The 18,947-nt window shown below is 29.5% G+C and overlaps 2 protein-coding genes across 3 annotated transcripts; one reads left to right on the top strand and one right to left on the bottom strand.

Annotated features, from left to right (window-relative positions):
- The first annotated feature begins 4,424 nt into the window (after positions 1-4,424).
- LOC137810562 (uncharacterized) lies at positions 4,425-10,310 on the top strand. The gene is made up of 9 exons (XM_068611904.1): positions 4,425-4,781; positions 5,662-6,019; positions 7,314-7,347; positions 7,572-7,805; positions 8,674-8,763; positions 9,299-9,364; positions 9,446-9,537; positions 9,618-9,665; positions 9,985-10,310. The coding sequence occupies exons 2-9, from the start codon at positions 5,691-5,693 to the stop codon at positions 10,100-10,102; spliced, it is 1,011 nt and encodes a 336-aa protein (XP_068468005.1). The 5' UTR covers positions 4,425-4,781; positions 5,662-5,690; the 3' UTR covers positions 10,103-10,310.
- A 1,310-nt stretch (positions 10,311-11,620) lies between these two features.
- On the bottom strand, positions 11,621-14,501 carry LOC137810560 (uncharacterized). 2 transcript variants are annotated; one of them, XM_068611902.1, is made up of 6 exons: positions 14,097-14,501; positions 13,940-14,022; positions 13,340-13,426; positions 12,822-12,970; positions 12,465-12,596; positions 11,621-12,041 (listed from the first exon to the last, which is right to left on the bottom strand). In XM_068611902.1, the coding sequence occupies exons 1-6, from the start codon at positions 14,233-14,235 to the stop codon at positions 11,852-11,854; spliced, it is 780 nt and encodes a 259-aa protein (XP_068468003.1). In that variant the 5' UTR covers positions 14,236-14,501; the 3' UTR covers positions 11,621-11,851. The 2 variants fall into 2 exon arrangements, with proteins under 2 accessions (XP_068468003.1, XP_068468004.1); XM_068611903.1 differs by having other exon boundaries at positions 12,822-12,967; positions 14,097-14,494.
- Positions 14,502-18,947: the final 4,446 nt, after the last annotated feature.

The raw sequence follows: 18,947 nt of genomic DNA, 5'->3' as shown, positions 1-18,947 counted from the left end.
AAATAAGGCATATATGATTATGATAAATGAAGTACTCTTTGTTGGAATTGAAAATCAAAACGGGCTTTTGTTCAATCTTCCATATGGATCCTTTCTTGTACCTAGGGGTAGCACGAGGTTAGAATATGCAATTAATGAATGCTTCCAATTAAATTTGAACTTACACCCCATTTTTATACAGAATGACAAAAATGCTCTTAAATAAAAGGGTATGGATAAAAATATATTACAGATCTCTCTTTTTGAAATACTTTTAATGATTTGAATTTCTGAAACACTTGTAGATTGTGAAATCCTTTTTTCAAATACATTTTCAAATTTTATTTTCTGAAAAAAAATTATTTAACATATTCTTTTGCATTCTAGAATTGCCTTTTCATAATAGAATTTTGATTTTTTAATTTTATTTCCAGAATACAATAATAAATTTCACATTTATTTTTCTGAAATATTTTTTTACTTCTTTATTTCAAAAATAAAATATATTTTTGGAAATTTAAAAATACATTATAAGCATGTTCAAAAAAGTTGTGCAGGAAAAAATTGTCTTATAATGTTACGCGAGTGGTTGGTAAGGGCGATAAAAGTGAATTCATGATGTGTTTGTTTAGACAAAGGATTTTCCAGTACTAAAGGAAACTTAAAACTTGTCACATGTGTAATAATTATACTTAATATTTCATCATCTAAAACATAAATGTATAAATTTAATCATTATAAACTTCAGAACTTCTTCCTTATAAATTTGGTAACTTATTCTTTGTAAACTTATATTCATCCATTACTAAATTTGTATAAAATTATAAACTTTAACAAGTTTTATTAATCTAATATTTTTTATTATATTATTTAGTAGAGGTATATTATGCACTCATTTTCTTTCGATTGTCAATTTCAAGGTTAGATATCAATTTTTTTTTCTTATTCATTATATTTTTCTCTTTATTTTTTATATATACTACGTTAAAAAATTATTATTATTTATGTTAAGTTAATAATAAATTTGTATAATTACTTATTAAACAAAATTGTACTGATTGTACCAATAGTATCTCAACAAAAGAAATTTTTGTTTTTAAACCAAAATCACTTTGATAAAATCTATACATTATCTTCCAACACAATCGCTGGTGACAAAAAAGAGAATCTAATGAATGAAGCTATAACATTTAAAAAGAAAGCAAGTTTTGTCTTAGATACTTTTATTCCAGATACATAATTTACAAACTTTTAATAAACTTATAATTTTTTTTAATATTTCAACATCTAAAAGTAAACTAAATTATGAATTTAATAATTATAAACTTATAAAAAAAATCAATATAAACTTATATTCATCGATAACTAATTTTGAAAAAAAATACTAAATTCAAATTTTATAAAGTTAACCATATTTTGTTGTATTATTTAGTATATGGACCTATTTGTCGTTAATATGTTATATGTTTAGAAAAAATATTAATAATGATGTTTATATAAAAAATAATAGGTGACAGTCACTTTTATTATTTGGATAATTTACTTTTATTTATATTCTTGAATTTTAAATATAATTAAGACTAAAATAGAAATATTAAATGTATATATATTTTATATGTTATTATTGATTTTTTTTTTCAGTTTTAAAATATAATTAAAGATAAAATAAGAATATAAAATATTTACACTCAAAAAAGAAACCCTTTATATTATTATAGATATTACGTCACTAAATTTATAATTATTTATTAAAACTATTTATTAAGTTATTTAAAATAATTCTTAATATAAATGATTTCATAAGACTTTAAAAACTATATTAGTTAATTTTGATTTAAAAAAGATAAATTTATCATTAATCATTAACATAATAATATTTTTTTTAGATATGATTGATATAATAGTATAAAAAATTCAATCTCTTAATACATTAATCAATATAAGAACCAAATATAAACATAACAATCTACAACACCCATAAGGGTGAATTAATCATTTAAATAACCACATAACATGATATTTCATACATATATACATATATTAGTCATACATTTTTCATTACAGAAAGCACCACATCAAATTACATCTGAATCATATCAAATTACATCGGAATCATTTGTATCCAATAATAAGAGTTTTTAACTTCATCTCAATCTTTTAAAGTATCTTATCACACTCAATGCCTTTTAGATGATTTCTACTAATCATTTCACAAGATACTAGAATCTAACCCTTAAAAAACATACTGAATCAAGGAAATATTTGTTTTTACTATAATCAACATAATGATTGTATTTATAATATTATAATAATTTAGAGTATTATAAAAAAAATTAAATAACTTGTTTTATTTTTTAATTTTATATTTCTAATTGTGATACATGTTTATATTGTAGGTTTCTGATAAAGGAAGTGTGCTAACAAATTCTAGAAATCAAGATGAGCATATGTGATTGTTGAAGAATTTAGTATAATACGGAAATAATTGATTGACTTATTTTGTGCTTTGTAGCAATATGTTATGTTTTCATTTGTAGTACCTAGTCGTTTTATATTGCTTCATTGTAATTTTTTAACTCATATTTTGTGTTTAATTCGAATTTCAATTTGTTTACTTTATATATTTTGTAATACTTTTATATATATTTTGATATATCTTGTTAATTGATGAATGTTATAACCATTTATTTGTTTTATTTATTGAAAAATTACTTCAATAAACATAGATAAATAAATACAATAGATGTAAATAATTGTGGTTTAAAAAACACATGAATGCCTAATTGATAAATGAATAAAATAAATAAATTTTTGTAGTTTTGAAACCTATGGTATTTTTTACGGAGGTTTTGGAACCTATAGTATTCTACTGATGTTCTTCAACATTTTACGAATGTTTTGAAACTTATGATATTTTATGGAGGTTTTTAAACCTATGATATTTTATAGAGGTTCTAAAACATGTGATATTTTACGAAGGTTTTGAAACCTGTGGTATTTCCCGGAGGTTTTGAAACCCATGATATTTTACAGAGGTTATAAAACCTATGGTATTTTATGAAGGTTTTGAAACCCATGGTATTTTACGGAAGTTTTGAAACATATGGTATTTTATAGAGGTTCTAAAACCCATGGTATTTAACAGGAGTTTTGAAAGACTTTTCCATAAGTTTAAAAAAACACCGAGAAACACATTTTTCAGAGATGGTTTAGTGGAGAAAACTGCAACATTGGATAAATGACTTAATGGAAGTTTTACTCTCGAGTAATGTAAAATAAACCCGGTTAAAATATTTTTTCTTATAATGAAAGTTGTTTACAATTTTATCATTTAAATAACTATTTTTTAATTTTAAATGATTCTTTCCATTAAAAAAGTACACGATACAAAAATTACATTAATATATAATGGATTCTTTTTTTTAAAAATTTTGTTTCCAATTTTATCCTTTATAATATTAAAATATAACAAATTTAATAATAATTTATTATTTATTTTAAATTAAAAAATTAATTTTAAAAGTTTAGAGAATTTTAAATTAAAAAAACAAAGAATTTATTAAAAATAAATATACTTATAATTTAATAAATAAATCCATTAACACAATTTTACTTTTTATAAATTAGAAATAATTTATTGAAAAAATAATTATTGTTATAAGATTATAAAATTATGGAACTCTAATATTTTCGTTTTATATAATAATATTTATAAATTTATATCATATATTAATTTAAAACATTATAATTATTATAAACTTAAAAATATAACATCTATATAACAATGATAACAGAAAATAGTTTTTAAAATTTTTAAAAAATGTAATAAGTATGAGAACGCATATATACTTAGTTTAGTTAAATATTTTCGGTTTTTACACTACTTTTTATTTTTATTTTCTATGGTGGATTGTGTGTTATGATTTAAAAATATTATTAAAATAAAATAAAGAAATGATGTGACTGACAAATCAAGAGTGCTAATAGAATATGATATTCTATCTTTCTAAATAATAACAAAACTCTTTCAATACAAAAGTATTTTAAATTTTTGAATTAATTTATTACGAAATAAATATATCGAAAGCAGATTGTTTAGTTATTATTTAATTCAAGAAGTCCAACGACCACACGCTTCAGCCTCCTCTTTATAAGACGGTTTGTAAGTCAATTTTTTATATTCATAAATTATATTTTAGCTTAAAATGTTTTTATTTATTTATCTCACTATAAGTATAATTTTTAATTTGAATTTAAAATAGTGTTGTATTTTCAAAATAATATTATTTTCAATTTTAAAACACGTATTTAATATTTGCTATTAATTCAAAACATAAAATGTATCTCATTCTGTTTATTTACGTTACAAAACATTAATTAATATTTTTTATCCAAAAAGAATCGTAACCATCTTAAAATGTAAGATTTTTTTTCAACAGAAAAATGAGGAAACACAAAAAAGTCAAGAAAAAGCAACTAACCTTAAATATATGTTATCTCATATCCTTAAAACAGATATGTGAATAAATTGCATTGTAAAGAGCAGAGGAAAAGGTTTTCCAGTGAATTTTGGTTGATCCCAAACCTACAAACTGGGATCAGCCACTCGCTAATCAAAATCAATTCATTGAATTCCTTTCTCACTGTTAATTTTCTGATAACATCAATTTGTTGGTTCATTAAATCAATCTTAATTTATCTTCATTTTCTGGTACGTACCCATATAAAAGGAAGAAGCAAAGCATCTTCTTCTTCTTTCAGAAATCACGCCTCTGCCGTCTAATTTTACTTCTCAATTCTCTGTGAGTGCTTCTACTCTTCTTTTCTTATTTATTTATCCATTGTTCTGTTTCTTTCAATTGGAAATCAGTTATCAGTTTTTCGTCTCTTCAGTTTGATAAAGTATCAAACTTTTTGGATTTTTCGTGAAAAATTTATAGTAAGGTTAATCTCTGTTTATTGGCTTGGGATATGGGAGGGGTTCTCAATTTTCTTAATCTCTGTTTCCTGCACTTGACTTTAACACTTCTCGTTAAGGTTAATAATGGCGAATTTTGCTCTGTCACTCTTTCGTTTAACTCTGTCTTCTTTTTCTTTCTTTTTTTGAATTTTCTGAATGCATGAAATTCTGCTACTGTTGTACTTTGATGATGCTAGTGTTGTTTCTTCATAATATTAAAGTTTTCATTTTTGTTTTACCCTGTTGTGAGGAACTTTATAAGATGAGAACTTCACGTGTTTCTGACTAAATTCCCATTATTTTTCAAAAATTTGTGTGGAGTGGACTAGGAGCTGTCTCTACTCTCTTCTCTATCATTCTAATGCACCCAGTACCCAATTAACTCTTGTGATGTTTTTCTGCTGAGAGGGAGTGGTTGTATTGTCTCTGTTGTTGTTAATAACATAGGCCTTGTCAGGATAAATTTACCTCTTGTAAGAGAAGATATTAAAAAGAAGAAAAAAATGAAGATTATTTAAGAAGTTAAAATTAGTTAATGAATTAAGTTTTCTCGTATATTTTGTCAAAAAGTTGTTTTTAACTTATAACGGATGTTTAATCATTTTATCATCATCACTGTCGTATCCACTCTTAACTGAGTGCATAAAAGATTAAGAAATTGAAGGAACTTATTAAGCAAAGAAATTATAAGTAACTCACCAGTTTCTTAATATTATTAACAGATCCCTGCAGCCATAGTGGGCAATCCACTATGGCACTGCCGCCAGATACTACTCTCCCAAGTTATTGGTTGAATTGGAGGTTCTTCCTATGTGCACTATTTATTGTAATGACTATGGGCCTAGCATCATTTTTGATATGGAAGTATGAAGAATTCAGTAAACCAAGGAATGAGAGAAGAGAAAGGCAGAGAGAAACAGCTGGGACTCTTTACGAGGATGAGGCATGGAATACATGCCTTAAAGGAATTCATCCTGCATGGCTGCTTGCTTACAGGATATTTTCTTTTGTTGTGCTTTTGTCTTTGCTCACTACCAATGTGGTTGCTGATGGAGGTGGTATATTTTACTTCTACACTCAGTAAGCTTACATTCACATATCCTATCTATTCTAGTCTTGATGCAACTATAGCGATGATATGGGCTAAATAAGTTATGAACAAACTTGTTTGAAGTTATCTTTTATTGCTACCTCAATAGCAAGCTAGTGACTTGTATATTCATTTATTTATTAGTTACTTTGGAGCAACTGGTGGGGCTTTTAAAGAACATTTTCTAGTTGGAAGTTCTTTGAACCTATGAAGCTCAGCTCTTCAATGTCGTGTCTCCCTATCCGACAAAGGACACCTCTACGAGTTGCTAAAGTGTCAAATTTGGAAAAACATTTTTTTCGACACTCTTTAGATATAGTCCAACATGGTTCCAATACAATGTTAATGAAGGCATATACATTGATTTATTTAACAAGTTGGAAAGTAAGAAACCTATTGTGTAGGGTTCTATTTCTCTGAAAACATAAACCGTCTATTTCACATTTACATTTGGTGTTTCTCCTTCACTATTTAAATTTGTCTTTAGATGAATTTAACTTAGAGGATATCTTTTTCAATAATGGTAATCAATAAGGGAGTGAAGTGTCTTAAATGAATTAAATCCTTTTTTCACTTTTTAGATTTTAGATGGATTAATTAGTTCTGTTTTTGTGTTAGGAAATAATGTATTTTATAGTTATATTTAACTAACTTTTTATAGATCATTTTGAAAATAATCTTGATTGTCAATTTAAATAATTCATAATGTTCAATGTATATATACACACATCGACCTATTTTTGGAAATTATAAGTACTGTCATGTCTATGTTTGTATCCTCGCTTCATAGCTTTGGATAGAGTTATTCTATTTAGAATTTGTTACAACCCTGGGACAACTTCTGCTCTAATTTTCTGTTTAATTAGTGTGCTTAAATCTCAAATTTCAGTTTTCTATCAACAAAACTGGTCTGGATTCAATTCTTCTGTTCCTTCTCTGCACCTCAATCATATATCCTCTTTAAAATGCTGCCAACTAAGTGAGAAATGAACACTTCTCTTAAATGTATACCTCTTTTTGTGCATAATTGGAAGTATTTTATTTGGGGATAGCATTGGGGACAGAAGATTTGAGTTAATCTAATAAGTCAACATTGAAGAGCGTTGATCTGAAAGCACATATATATTGCATGTATTGGAGTATTCCAGACCCGTGTGATGAAAGAGTGTATGTTTGAAGAAAATGATTACCTGATTGACTTTTATGATAAAACATCATTGTCTTAATCTTTTTTCTTGATTAGTTGGCTAGAAATATGCTGATTACTTCTTTGGTGTTGAACAGGTGGACATTTACTTTGGTCACTATTTACTTTGGGGTAATAACACTTATCATCTCTAACTCATCTTCTGATATTATAATGAAATTGCAACTTTTTTGAGTTTAGGGTGGAACTTGTTCCAGTTGGGTTATAATACATTCTGAGTTACAGGTTTATATGCTCCTTAGGAAAAAAATTTGAACCTGTCAGTCAACTTTTCTTTCTCTTATTTTGATTTTATTCCTTCTCCAAGTGACTTCTGCTCTTAATTTCACTTTCAGTTTGGGTCTTGTATCTCCATATATGGATGTTTCTATAAACACAAAACAATTGATGGCAACACAGTCAATCGGGCAGATTTGGATACTGAACAAGAACAAGGCACTTATGTGGCTCCTACACTTGATGGTACTCCAGAATTGCCTAACCTGTATAAGAATTCCAATACCTATCAGGAGCCTCACACTCGAAATATTGCTAGTGTATGGGGTTATATTTTTCAAATAATTTTTCAGGTATGTGAATTTGAAAAGTAATCAGGGTTATCTTAGAAAAGTTTATCTGTTTGAGATGGAGAAAGCATGGATTGCCAAATAACATTTTTAAACTGGCTTTTACAAAGAGCCAAATAGAATTTTTTCAAAATTAATCATGACACTGTAAAATATTTGATTATATAGCCTGGAGAGTTTTTTGAGAAACTTGTTTTATTGGCATTTTAGGTAGTCAACATCCTTTATATGCATGTATTGTCTCTACCAAACATTTTTAGGGTGTTTCACCAACTAAAACTTATTATGGGACAGAATTGTTTATACACACCCTCTGTGTTGTTTTACTAAATTTGTTTAACAGATTGAGCATCTATAGAGAATTGTTTTTCTTGTCTCTTAGTTGCTCTTTCCCTCTTTTCTTTCTAAATGTTTTCTGTCAAGAACACGATTGGATAAGAAAGTTCCTAGTGTAATAATATTTGATCCGTCATGGCTGAAAAGGAATTCTGCTAAATGTCCATTGTAGTAGTAAGCTATCCTTACCCAGATAGCTAATTAATCATTTAAGTTATAGTTTGAAAGTCCCAGTTACCTATTTAATTTTTAGAGAAAAGTGTTAAAAAAATGTATTAAAATATAAATTTGCAGATGAAGGTACACTCAACGATCATAAGTTTGTAAAAGCCTCTGATGCAATCTCTCTGTCAAAGTTGTGTGTTTTTTATAATGTCTTCTTGTTCCTCTCGCCTCGCTCCTTTTATGCTACTTAATTCAACACTATTGCATGCTGTAAAAAAAATTAAACACTTGCATTTGATTATCATTGTGTTATTGATTGGTTGAACTAGGCAATCTACTGATTTGTTTTCATTTTCTTTTTAATATATAGACTAGTGGAGGTGCTGTGGTGCTCACCGACATTGTATTCTGGCTAGTCCTTTATCCATTTATGACAGGCAAGGATTTCCGTCTGGAATTTGTGAGTATTATTGATCCTGTCCCTGGTCTGCCATTTTATCTTTTGGTAAAGAAAGTTATACTTAATATACTAATAAAACTTTTGGAGAATGTTTGGCCTTTCCTTTATAGTTTCATTTTTGTTATAACACTTCTGGAAATTATTGATATTACTAATGAGTCTGTTGTCCTGTCGCAAGTTTGCAACTCATCATATCTATCCCAGCTGTATCATATTTTCCTTAAATGTGAGGGAACAGTTTTGTTAAAAAAATCATTAAAATTTTGCTTGTAGTTGTTTTGTCTTTTATTTATAGGATATTCAACTGGCACATGCTACATGTAATTAGCATCAAAGGATTTGTGCTTTTCTGCATGTGGTAAACATTGATTACCTCACGAAATATGTAACTAATAGGTGTGGTTGTTTTGAAATACCTTAACGAAGCCAAAGAAAGTTGAATGGGATTTTGGTTCTGATAGAATAGGCTGGTCCTCTGCTACTCAGAAGATATTTTCATAAAAGAATCCTAATGCTTGCACTTCTCAATTTGCAGATGGATGTTTGTCTACACTCCCTAAACGCTGTATTCCTCCTCGGTGAAGCATTATTGAATTGCATGGTGATTTTTTATTGTGTTTTATTTGTTTGCTCATGTCATTTCTCATTACGTACCTACTAACTTCTTTCTTAACACATGCAGAGATTTCCGGTGTTCCGATTTGCATATTTTGTTTTGTGGACGTCTATGTTTGTGCTTTTTCAGTGGATCATCCATGCTTGTGTTTCACTATGGTAAAAGCCAGTATCCCATTTTCTGATGTTGCTTTTCACTTGACACAATTCTGTTTATAATTTTCTATCCGTTTTTCCAGGTGGCCTTATCCTTTCCTTGACTTGTCATCCCCATATGCAGCCTTATGGTATGTGTTCTTAAATTCAGTGCATCATCACAACTCAAATAGAATCTGTGAAATTTAAATTTAACTTTAACACTAATTGACATAAGATTACCCCTTCATATGTGAAACAACATTACTTATGAGGGGATGCTGACAACGAAACTAGAAATTTGGTTATGAAATTTTGGTTTAAGTCTTCAAATATGACAATCTTACAAGCAATATTATCATGTAACATTGCATGTTTATCTTACATGTTACCAAATGCAGCACTAGGTAATGAGATTAATTTAGGCATTCAGATGATGATATTTATCTCGCTCTCTTGTGGTACTTTTAGGTACTTAGGTGTGGGTGTAGTGCACATTCCATGCTATGCAGTCTTTGCTTTGATAGTGAAGTTGAAACACTTGTGGTTGTCAAAATTGTTTCCTGGGTCCTGTCAGTTTGTACGGTGATGATACATTCATGGGCAGTCATCGGACTAGAGCTGCCTTCTACATGGCTAAAGCAGATTTGTGTGGCATGTGTTTGTAACTTCAGATTGAATACATGAAACTTCTCTGCTCTACTCTAACCATGTTTATGGTATCTTCTATCCGAGATAAACCTTCTACAATATTCTTCTATATTGATCAAATCAACCCCAGTAAAATGTTACAAAAAGTGCTGTTCTTTTTTAGTATTCAGTAAGTATGTTAATAGCATCTGCCTAGCTATGTCAATATGATTCTTCAAAGAAATTACACGAGTTAAATTTTCAGGTGATCGTAATATAAACAAAATTATTTTGTTCATTTATAAGAAATTGTAATGAAGATGGCTTTTTAAAGTAGTTACTATTAAAATTAATAAATTCATATTATAATTTGTGATTATATGACAATGTAAAATTCCAAGTATTTTTCTAATGACGTCTTCCTTGAACACCAGTTATACTTTCACTTTTGATTATCACCCTAATTTTTTGGACGAACAGTGATAACTTATTTCCTTAGTTTTGTTACGTTTGAAAGTGATTTGTACGAAGTCCACGTCTTAAAGTAGATCTGTGGGTAAAATAAACCCTTCAAATTGTAATAATAAGCAACTCTAATCAACACTGTATTTTAATATAATAAATCTGCTAACTACGAATGTAATTTATTCCATCTGCATGCTGTTTTAAAATATGAGAAATGAATAAATATGAGCATTCTATAACAAATCATGAATCGATTAAAATATCAATAATTGATTTTCTCATCAACAATTAAAATTAGTTACTTTTCATTTACTCGCTTTAAAGTAGTGATAAATAATGTCACAAAAAATATTCTTAATGAACTTCCCTTTAACCCTAAAATTAGTTGATAAAGTAAATAATATCAATAAAAGAATCAATGATCAATACTGCTTGCATATTATGCATAATATAACAAAACATGAATGTGAAAGTATTAGTAATTGATTTTTTGTTATCAAAAGACAAATTACTGATTTCATACCAAATATGTTAGTTAACATGCAACGTTTTTATATGCAAGATCCTGAAGATTGTATGCAGCAGTGCTACTTGCCACAGCCGGGGAGAGAAGTCCTCTAAAGAGGATGAATGTTATTACTCGATGAGAAAACAAAATGTGTAAAAAACACTAAAATTCCAACTACAAGCATTTTCCACATGCCTCCAAGAAGTTGCTATTGGACGAGAAAACAAAACATATATATAAAGCAACTATTGTGGTTAGGATAGAAGAATTAACCAGTTTTTGGGTGCCTACCACATCCTTATGCATGTGTTTTCATCAACAGAAATTAATGGCTTAATCCTTATGCATCTGCCGGTACGACACCCTAGTAAATTTTCTTGGTTATGTAACCCAAAGTAAAGTGACCAAAGGAGAATAATAGCCGGAAGAATATGAAATAAATTTGAGGACATGGGGCTCCAAAGTTATGAAATAAAGTTGAGGCAGAGAACAGTAAAAAGTAGATAAAGTAAATACAAGTACCGATACCATTATACGAAAAATTATAATCCTATCAATTTACCAGAACTTACAATGAAATAAATCCTCGTTTGGTTCCAACTCCAACCAAACACCCCAAAATCCTTTTTCTCTTTTAAGCCAGACAGCACTTAGAATAAGTACCAACCAAGATAAACAACACTACCCATTCACTAACTCAACCAAAATCCGTGAGCTTTAAACGCAATATCTAGCTTATTGCTTTACATGTTCTCTGATAAACTCTTCCAGCTGAGATATTTCCCCAGTTAAACCAGAAGCATCTGCAGCTGTTACTTTGTTAGAGCACTGGGTAAAAGAAAATGGCTCATCCGGTACCCCCAGGGTGAACTCATTTGCAATGTCAGCATCTGATATCGCACTTCTTGATGCCCTCAATTTGTCTCTGGAAAATATATATCAAGAGTCAACAATAGAATTGACGGTGAAATCATGAAAATAATCAGGTTATCATATATTAAAAATAAATAAAAATGCACATTTCAATAAACTGATCAGTTGATTGAGAGCACAAATATAAGAATGTGAATGAAACTCAAAAGATTAGAGTAATTAAAAGGAAATAGAAGATACTTCTTCAATATGAACCAATCAACAATAACAGCATTGACATATGAATGTGTATATGTTCCATCCAACACAGAGAGAACCAATCACGATAACAGCATTAACATATTAATGTGTATATGTTCCATCCGACACAGAGAGAGCGCACAAATATTATCAACTGGACAATCAAACGAAATCATACAGTAGTTGGTGATAGATAAAGTGAATAGAGATAAGATTTGGGACTTTTAAGGCATACATTTCCTTCTCCATCTGTCTTCGGATAAACTCTTTTGTATGAGCAGTGACTTTGTCTGTTTTGTTGCAGAGAATAAGCACTGGAATCTTCTTCCTCACAACACTTCCTTTCGTCAATAGATCATACAGATACCTAAAAGTAAAAAGACAATGTTAGTATCCTGGTATCTGCTTTACTCACATCTTCCTCACGAAGAGTAAAAAAATATCAGTTATTTAATATCATAATGCTAAAATATCTTGAGTATGTTGTTGATATGTTCCATCATGGCTTATTAGTGCTTGCTAATATTGACAAAAAGTTGTAGATAATAATATAAAGATGATAATCTAGCAACTAATCAGAGGAAGGAATTACTCTGAAGCAGCTCGACAGTTTGGTAAAAAGTCCAAAGCATCAATCACAAAAACTATCCCAGCCGCTTGAGGCAAGTACTCATCCAGTTTGGGTCGAAGCCGAGAATGGCCAGGAACATCAACAATATGAACAGGTTTTATCTTGCCCTTCTGTCAAAAAAAAAAAAACATAAGACAATATTTGTTCTATTCTATTGTCCGATTCCACAATCAACAAACAAAAATTACGTCCCAAACAAGTTTCTTCTAACAATTAAGAAGTGAATTTAAATCTAACTCAATTTCAAGCAAGCATCTTAAAAAAACAGCTTAATCCTGTAATTCAAGAAAGTATTCTAGTGTGGGAAGCTACAATGTTATCCTTGTTTCCTAATTGTCGATGTGAGATCTCCAATATAACAACTAAAGGTAAATATCCTCTTTTTATGAAGATGAGAAGCCCAATTTGTTGCATCTTAAAAAAACAGCTTAATCTTGTAATTCAAGCAAGTATTCAAGTGTGGGAAGCTAAAATGTTACCCTTGTTTCCTCATTGTGAAGAATAAAAGTGTCTTCATTAGGCTCCATGGATGTAACAGTACCCTCATGAGTAGAGCCATCCCTAAGCTGCAGTAGGCATGAAAAGCGAGTCAATAACATTATGTTAGTATGAAAAATGTTAATACAAAGAAAAGCTAACACTTCCCAAGGAGTCTGATTATATCCCAACTTGTAATACCACTCAAATGTTACACAAAATTCATTTTAGGCACACAAAAAAATCATTTTAGGAACACCAAAAAAACTCAAGGTACTGAGATACATTTAAGGATCTGACCTCTTCCAATTGTCTCAAAAAATATTTTTCATGCACACAAACTTGAAAGATCCTAACCACATACTTAAATGACAAAGGTTATCTATCAACCGTCTCACACCATGTTGGTATCATTACTAAAATTTAAAACTAATGATGAAGGTACCGGGCTATGCATTTGAAAAAATGTCAACAATGACCTAACCTAGGTCTCAATCCTCTTCACCGAGAGCAAAACCTAATTTTTTTCTAATTTTCAGAATAACCAAACCAAACCAAACCAAGCCACAAACTAAACTATGATTGTGATTTGGAGCAAATACCTGATAGAAAAGAACAGTTTTTCCACTCCCACTGAGCCCCGTCAACACAACGGTGTTTGACTTCGCGCGCTTCAACAAACGTACTACAAACACAATCCAACAATGAACACTATTGATCGATTAGAAGAGTAAGAATTAGACGATAACGCGAACTCACCAGAGAAAAGAAGCAGCGTTGTGAAAATCGCGATGGCAGCAGCAACGTAAAGCTGATTCGGTGGAACCTCTCGAAGACGATCCATGGCCAGATTCGACAAGTGAGAAAATTGTTCCTTCCACTGCTCCAACTCTTCCATTGGGAACTCGAGTTTTTGACGTTTCGTTTTGGTGCTGGGTTCGATGTTTTCAACAAAGAGAAATAAGCCCAGTGAAACTCCTGCTTCTCAACAAAGAGGATGCAGAGGCAAGTTTTGACCGCCGTAGACGGCGGTTTTCAACGGCGCTCTGAATTTTCCGATTTGCAGATCTGGCGTGTCGACTGTCTAGCAGGCATTCTTATGAGCCTTTGAAATATGATATCAAACGACAAAGCAGGTGTCGTTTACACTATGTTCTTCTTTTACCTTATAGGCTTAATTATCTATATCTATGAGATTTTTTATAAAACATTTTTCTATTTTATTATTGATTATACATTAAATTATATATATATATATATACTGCTTTTACAGTTAACCCCAAAATAAAAATGGTTATAAATTAACATAATATAGTAAATGAGATATTTTTTATATTTTTTGTTACAGATTAAAATATATATCTAATAGAATATCTCATTATATATTATATTAATTATAAATACTAGTGGAAACACAGTTACGATTGAGTTTCTGTATCTGCATTTTTTTTTACTTAATTTTTACGATGATAGAAATTTAACATACATAAATAATTTTGTATGAGTTCGATGAGTCGAAATTGAAAAGTAAAAAATTGAGTGTAGAGAGTGATTAGAAATTGAGGTTATTTTATTTTATATGTGAGTTTTGGTATGAAAATGTGTGAGAGTATTTTTATTTGATATTAACGAAAGCAATTGTTTTGCATTTCTAATTTTCATTGTTTCTTATAATTTTTTTATAAATATACTAGTGAAAACAGAGGCTGCTTTAGCGAGAGGAATACATAGAGTTGAGCATAGTAAAATAAGAAATTGAAAGATTTCGTTGAAATTGTTCGTTTGTAAATTTCCCGAAAAGGCAATCATAGGTTCTTCTCTCCATCGGAACAATAGGGTCGTTATGCTCATTACTAAACTTGTTGAAGAGATAAAATAGAACCAAGATATATCTTTTTGATCAGAGGTTGAATTAATCATCAAAAGAAGAATTAGGCCAAAAATGAGGATATATTATGGGAAAATCAAACTTCCATCGAAGAGAAGCAAATGAAAGGCTTTCATAAAAATTCTTGTAGAATCGAGAATGAAGTTTTCATTTTGTACATGTCAGATCATGAATTAGTAACTGCATCCAATCTCCAAAAAATCTGTGTATCTGCATTTTTATTATTATTATTATATTATATATTATTATGTGTATTATTCATCATATATTTTAAATATCAAATATCATTAAGTAAAAATCAGATAGAAATATTTTCTCTCATCATTTATGAATTTCAACCTATTATTTTAATAATTAAGTTGCAATAAAAAAATATATTAAACAAATTTAAATTTATAACACAATAAACATAACCAATTTTAATTGGTTGTTACTAACATAAAACTAAAAAATAGAAATATAATAATGAAAAGAAAAAAGAAGAAGAATAAGATGAGAAACTCTGTAACAAACCTATTTTCTAATTCCTTTCCTCTTCTCTACAAGAATGTCGTATTCAAAACGCATTTATCCTCTCCTTATATGCCCACATCAACAATGATGTCAAGATAACTCTGAAACTTACAACAATTATCATTTTCGTGAATCACTAATTTTGATTTGTTGTTATTAACATAAAACTAAAAAAGAGAAATATAATAATGAAAAGAAAAAAAAAGAATATTAAGATAAGAACCTCCGTAACAAATCTTAAGAAAATATTTATTTTCTAATCCCTTTCCTCTTCTCCGCAAGAATGTTTAGAACGCATTCATCCTCCCGTCGATGCCCACATCAACAATGATGTCAAGTTAACTTTGTACTTTAAATAAATCACGTCATCATTCTTGTATCATTATTGTGAATCACTAATTTTGATTTGTTGTTACTAACATAAAACTAAAAAAGAGAAATATAATAAAAAAAAATAAGAAAAATAAGATGAGAAACTCCATAACAAACCTTAAGAAAATATTTATTTTCTAACCCCTTTCCTCTCTCAGCAAGAATGTCATATTCAAAACGCATTCATCCTCCCCGTCGATGTCCACATCAACAATGGTGTCTCTGTACTTGTGCAATCTGAATGATCTGTATTCCGCCTTTGGTGTACGAAAATGAAAAGCAGAATAAAAAAATTAAAATGATAAAAATGAGTAACATTAACAATTAAACAATCAAGAAAAGAAACTTATATTCACTAACGTGGGATGCATGCTCTTCTTTTTACTCTTATCTTGAAGAATGAATCTTTTTATCTAATGAAAGTGATATGAACAAAAGAGATAAAGTGAGAAAGAAGGAGAGAAAAACGATGATAAAAATTCCACATATAAATTCAAATTGAAAAGAAACTGTAAGTGAAAACTGAAAAAATAAAGATATATTTAAAAAAAACTAAATTCAAAATTGTTTTACATTCAAAAACTTCATTCTGATAATTGTTTTAATATTTACAAAATTACAAAAATAACTAAAAATAAAATTAATTTTTTATATATATATCAAAAACAGTTATGGGGGAATCCCCATTATATATATGTATAGATTTTATTTTATTTTATTGAGGCAATGACATCCACATAGTATCAAGCCCAAAATGATAGTGAAAATGAGCCAAAGAATGGGATGTTGAATCATAATACTTCAAACACACTTTTTGGCTTAGAACCAAATTCTGACACAACAACTCAAAACATTTACTGCACAAATGACTAAATTGTCACAATAATTATAAGTTGTGCAATCTTCTCAAAGTCAGAGTTAACCAATAAAGTGTGACTTTTGGAAGTGTGCTTATAAAATTAATTCATCAATCAAGGAAAGCGAGATGGGTTCTCCAACAATAATAATTATCCTCAAGGTTGGAGAAGCAATCAAAATCAAGTTTTAAGCAAGGCCCCTTTTAACAACGACAACCACTATATCTTTCATCCTAAGAGAGAATAAGCAAATTGGAGGATGCCTTGGAGAAATTCATGCAAACATCATTGCCCAACCAAAAGAACTTTGACGTTGTTGTTCAAAGTTTGGATACACAAATCGGACAAATTGTCCAACGGTTGAAGAAATCCAAGGAGTAATGTAAGTTAGTCACTACTAGGAGTGAAATAGTTATAGGAAAGGAGATTGGTGATAATTTGATTGTTGATGAGGAGAAAAAAAAATTGAGGAAAAAAAAATTGTGAGTGAGGGGGGGAATAAAAGGAGAAAGAAAAAGAGTGTACAGGAAGAACAGAAAAAAAGAAAAAAGTGAGAATATAAAAAAAGAGTGCTTCAATCCTAGATTTACCTTATCCACGTGCTCCCTCAAGGAAGAATATAGAATAACATTTTATCAGATTTTGTGAAATTCTGAAACAATTGAAGATAAATATTTATTTTACGGAGGCTTTGGAACAGATGCTCAGTTATGCTAGATTTATGAAGGATTTGTTGACCAAAAAGAGAAGATTAAAGGAGCAAGGGATTGTGGAATTAGAAGCAGGATGTCGTGCCATCATTCATTAATCTTTGTCATAGAAATCTAAAGATCCTGAGAGTTTTACCTTGCCAGTCACAATAGGAAATTTTACAGTGGGTAAAACATTATTAGATCTTGGAGAAAGTATTAATCTCATGTCTCTATCTATGTTTATTAAAGGATACGAATACCAGAGTTATAGAAGGATCCTAATATTAATTGAGTGTCTTTTCTAATTATCAATTGTTTCTCTTTATAGAGGAGAATAATTGGATGTCTTTTCTAATTATCAGTTGTTTATCTTTATAGAGGTGAATAACCTTTATTTTTTCTTTATGTGTTATGATTCTAATATTTAATTATTGATTCTTTCCCTCTTTAGTTAAACCTAGAATGAGTGTACTACTTGTATATATTCAGACCATTTGTTTTGATTTGAATAACAATAAAAAGAGATATTCATTCTCATATCCTTTACCTTCCTTTTACTCTTTTGTTCATCTTTGTTCTCTTTTATTCATCTCTGTTCTATTTCATAATATGGTATCAGAGCCATTTTGAGCCTATCCTAGCGAGTGTTTGTTGGGCTTATCAGGCCACCCGTTATCGAGTCGTTATTGGACCACCTATAATATGTTATCCCACGCACGAGCTGTCACTCTCGGCATGAGGGGGTTGTGTTGGAGATCCCACATCGACTAGAGATTAGGGCATTTCATTGTATATAAGTGGGTGCAAACCTCACCCCATGAGTCATTTTTATGGGGTTGAGTTAGGCTTAAAGTCCACTTCGTAAGATGGTATCAGAGCTCTGATTAGAGCTCTGGTTGCTACATTTATCTATGGGTGAAGTTGTTGATCCCTCACAAGATCTTTGTTCACCTTACCATGTTAGTTCATCAGATAATTCATCCTTGAATAGAGTTTACTCTCTCATTACACAACAAGAGAGACAAGTTTTTGGCTATCAATCCAAGGCAATGATTGCTACTAGCAAATGAGGTTATAAAAACAATGCTACAACCTATGGCATAGGTGGTGGATATGGAAGAAAATATACTTCCAAAATTTGCAGTTATTGTGGAAAGACAGAATATACCATTGATGCATGCTATAAAAAATGTGGTTTTCCACCTCATTTCAAATTTAAAAATCAGAATCATCATCAGATTCATGCAGCCTTTCACAATACAAATTTTAACAATAATAAGCAGAATCA

Source organism: Phaseolus vulgaris, chromosome 2 (genome assembly GCF_000499845.2).
Source record: "Phaseolus vulgaris cultivar G19833 chromosome 2, P. vulgaris v2.0, whole genome shotgun sequence".
NCBI lineage: Eukaryota > Viridiplantae > Streptophyta > Magnoliopsida > Fabales > Fabaceae > Phaseolus > Phaseolus vulgaris.
The sequence above is the reverse complement of the archived record's forward strand: the minus strand, read 5'-3'. Positions and strand labels throughout refer to the sequence as shown.

Bases quoted from the DNA above. Each gene is read 5' to 3' on its own strand.
- LOC137810562 (XM_068611904.1), top strand. From the start codon at position 5,691: ATGGCACTGCCGCCAGATACTACTCTCCCAAGTTATTGGTTGAATTGG. The intron at 9,538-9,617 runs GTAAAAGCCAGT...CCGTTTTTCCAG, and splicing joins CATGCTTGTGTTTCACTATG to GTGGCCTTATCCTTTCCTTG. The intron at 9,666-9,984 runs GTATGTGTTCTT...TGGTACTTTTAG, and splicing joins TCCCCATATGCAGCCTTATG to GTACTTAGGTGTGGGTGTAG.
- LOC137810560 (XM_068611902.1), bottom strand. From the start codon at position 14,235: ATGGAAGAGTTGGAGCAGTGGAAGGAACAATTTTCTCACTTGTCGAAT. The intron at 13,427-13,939 runs GTATTTGCTCCA...TGCCTACTGCAG, and splicing joins AAACTGTTCTTTTCTATCAG to CTTAGGGATGGCTCTACTCA. The intron at 12,971-13,339 runs GTAACATTTTAG...TTTTTTTGACAG, and splicing joins TTCACAATGAGGAAACAAGG to AAGGGCAAGATAAAACCTGT.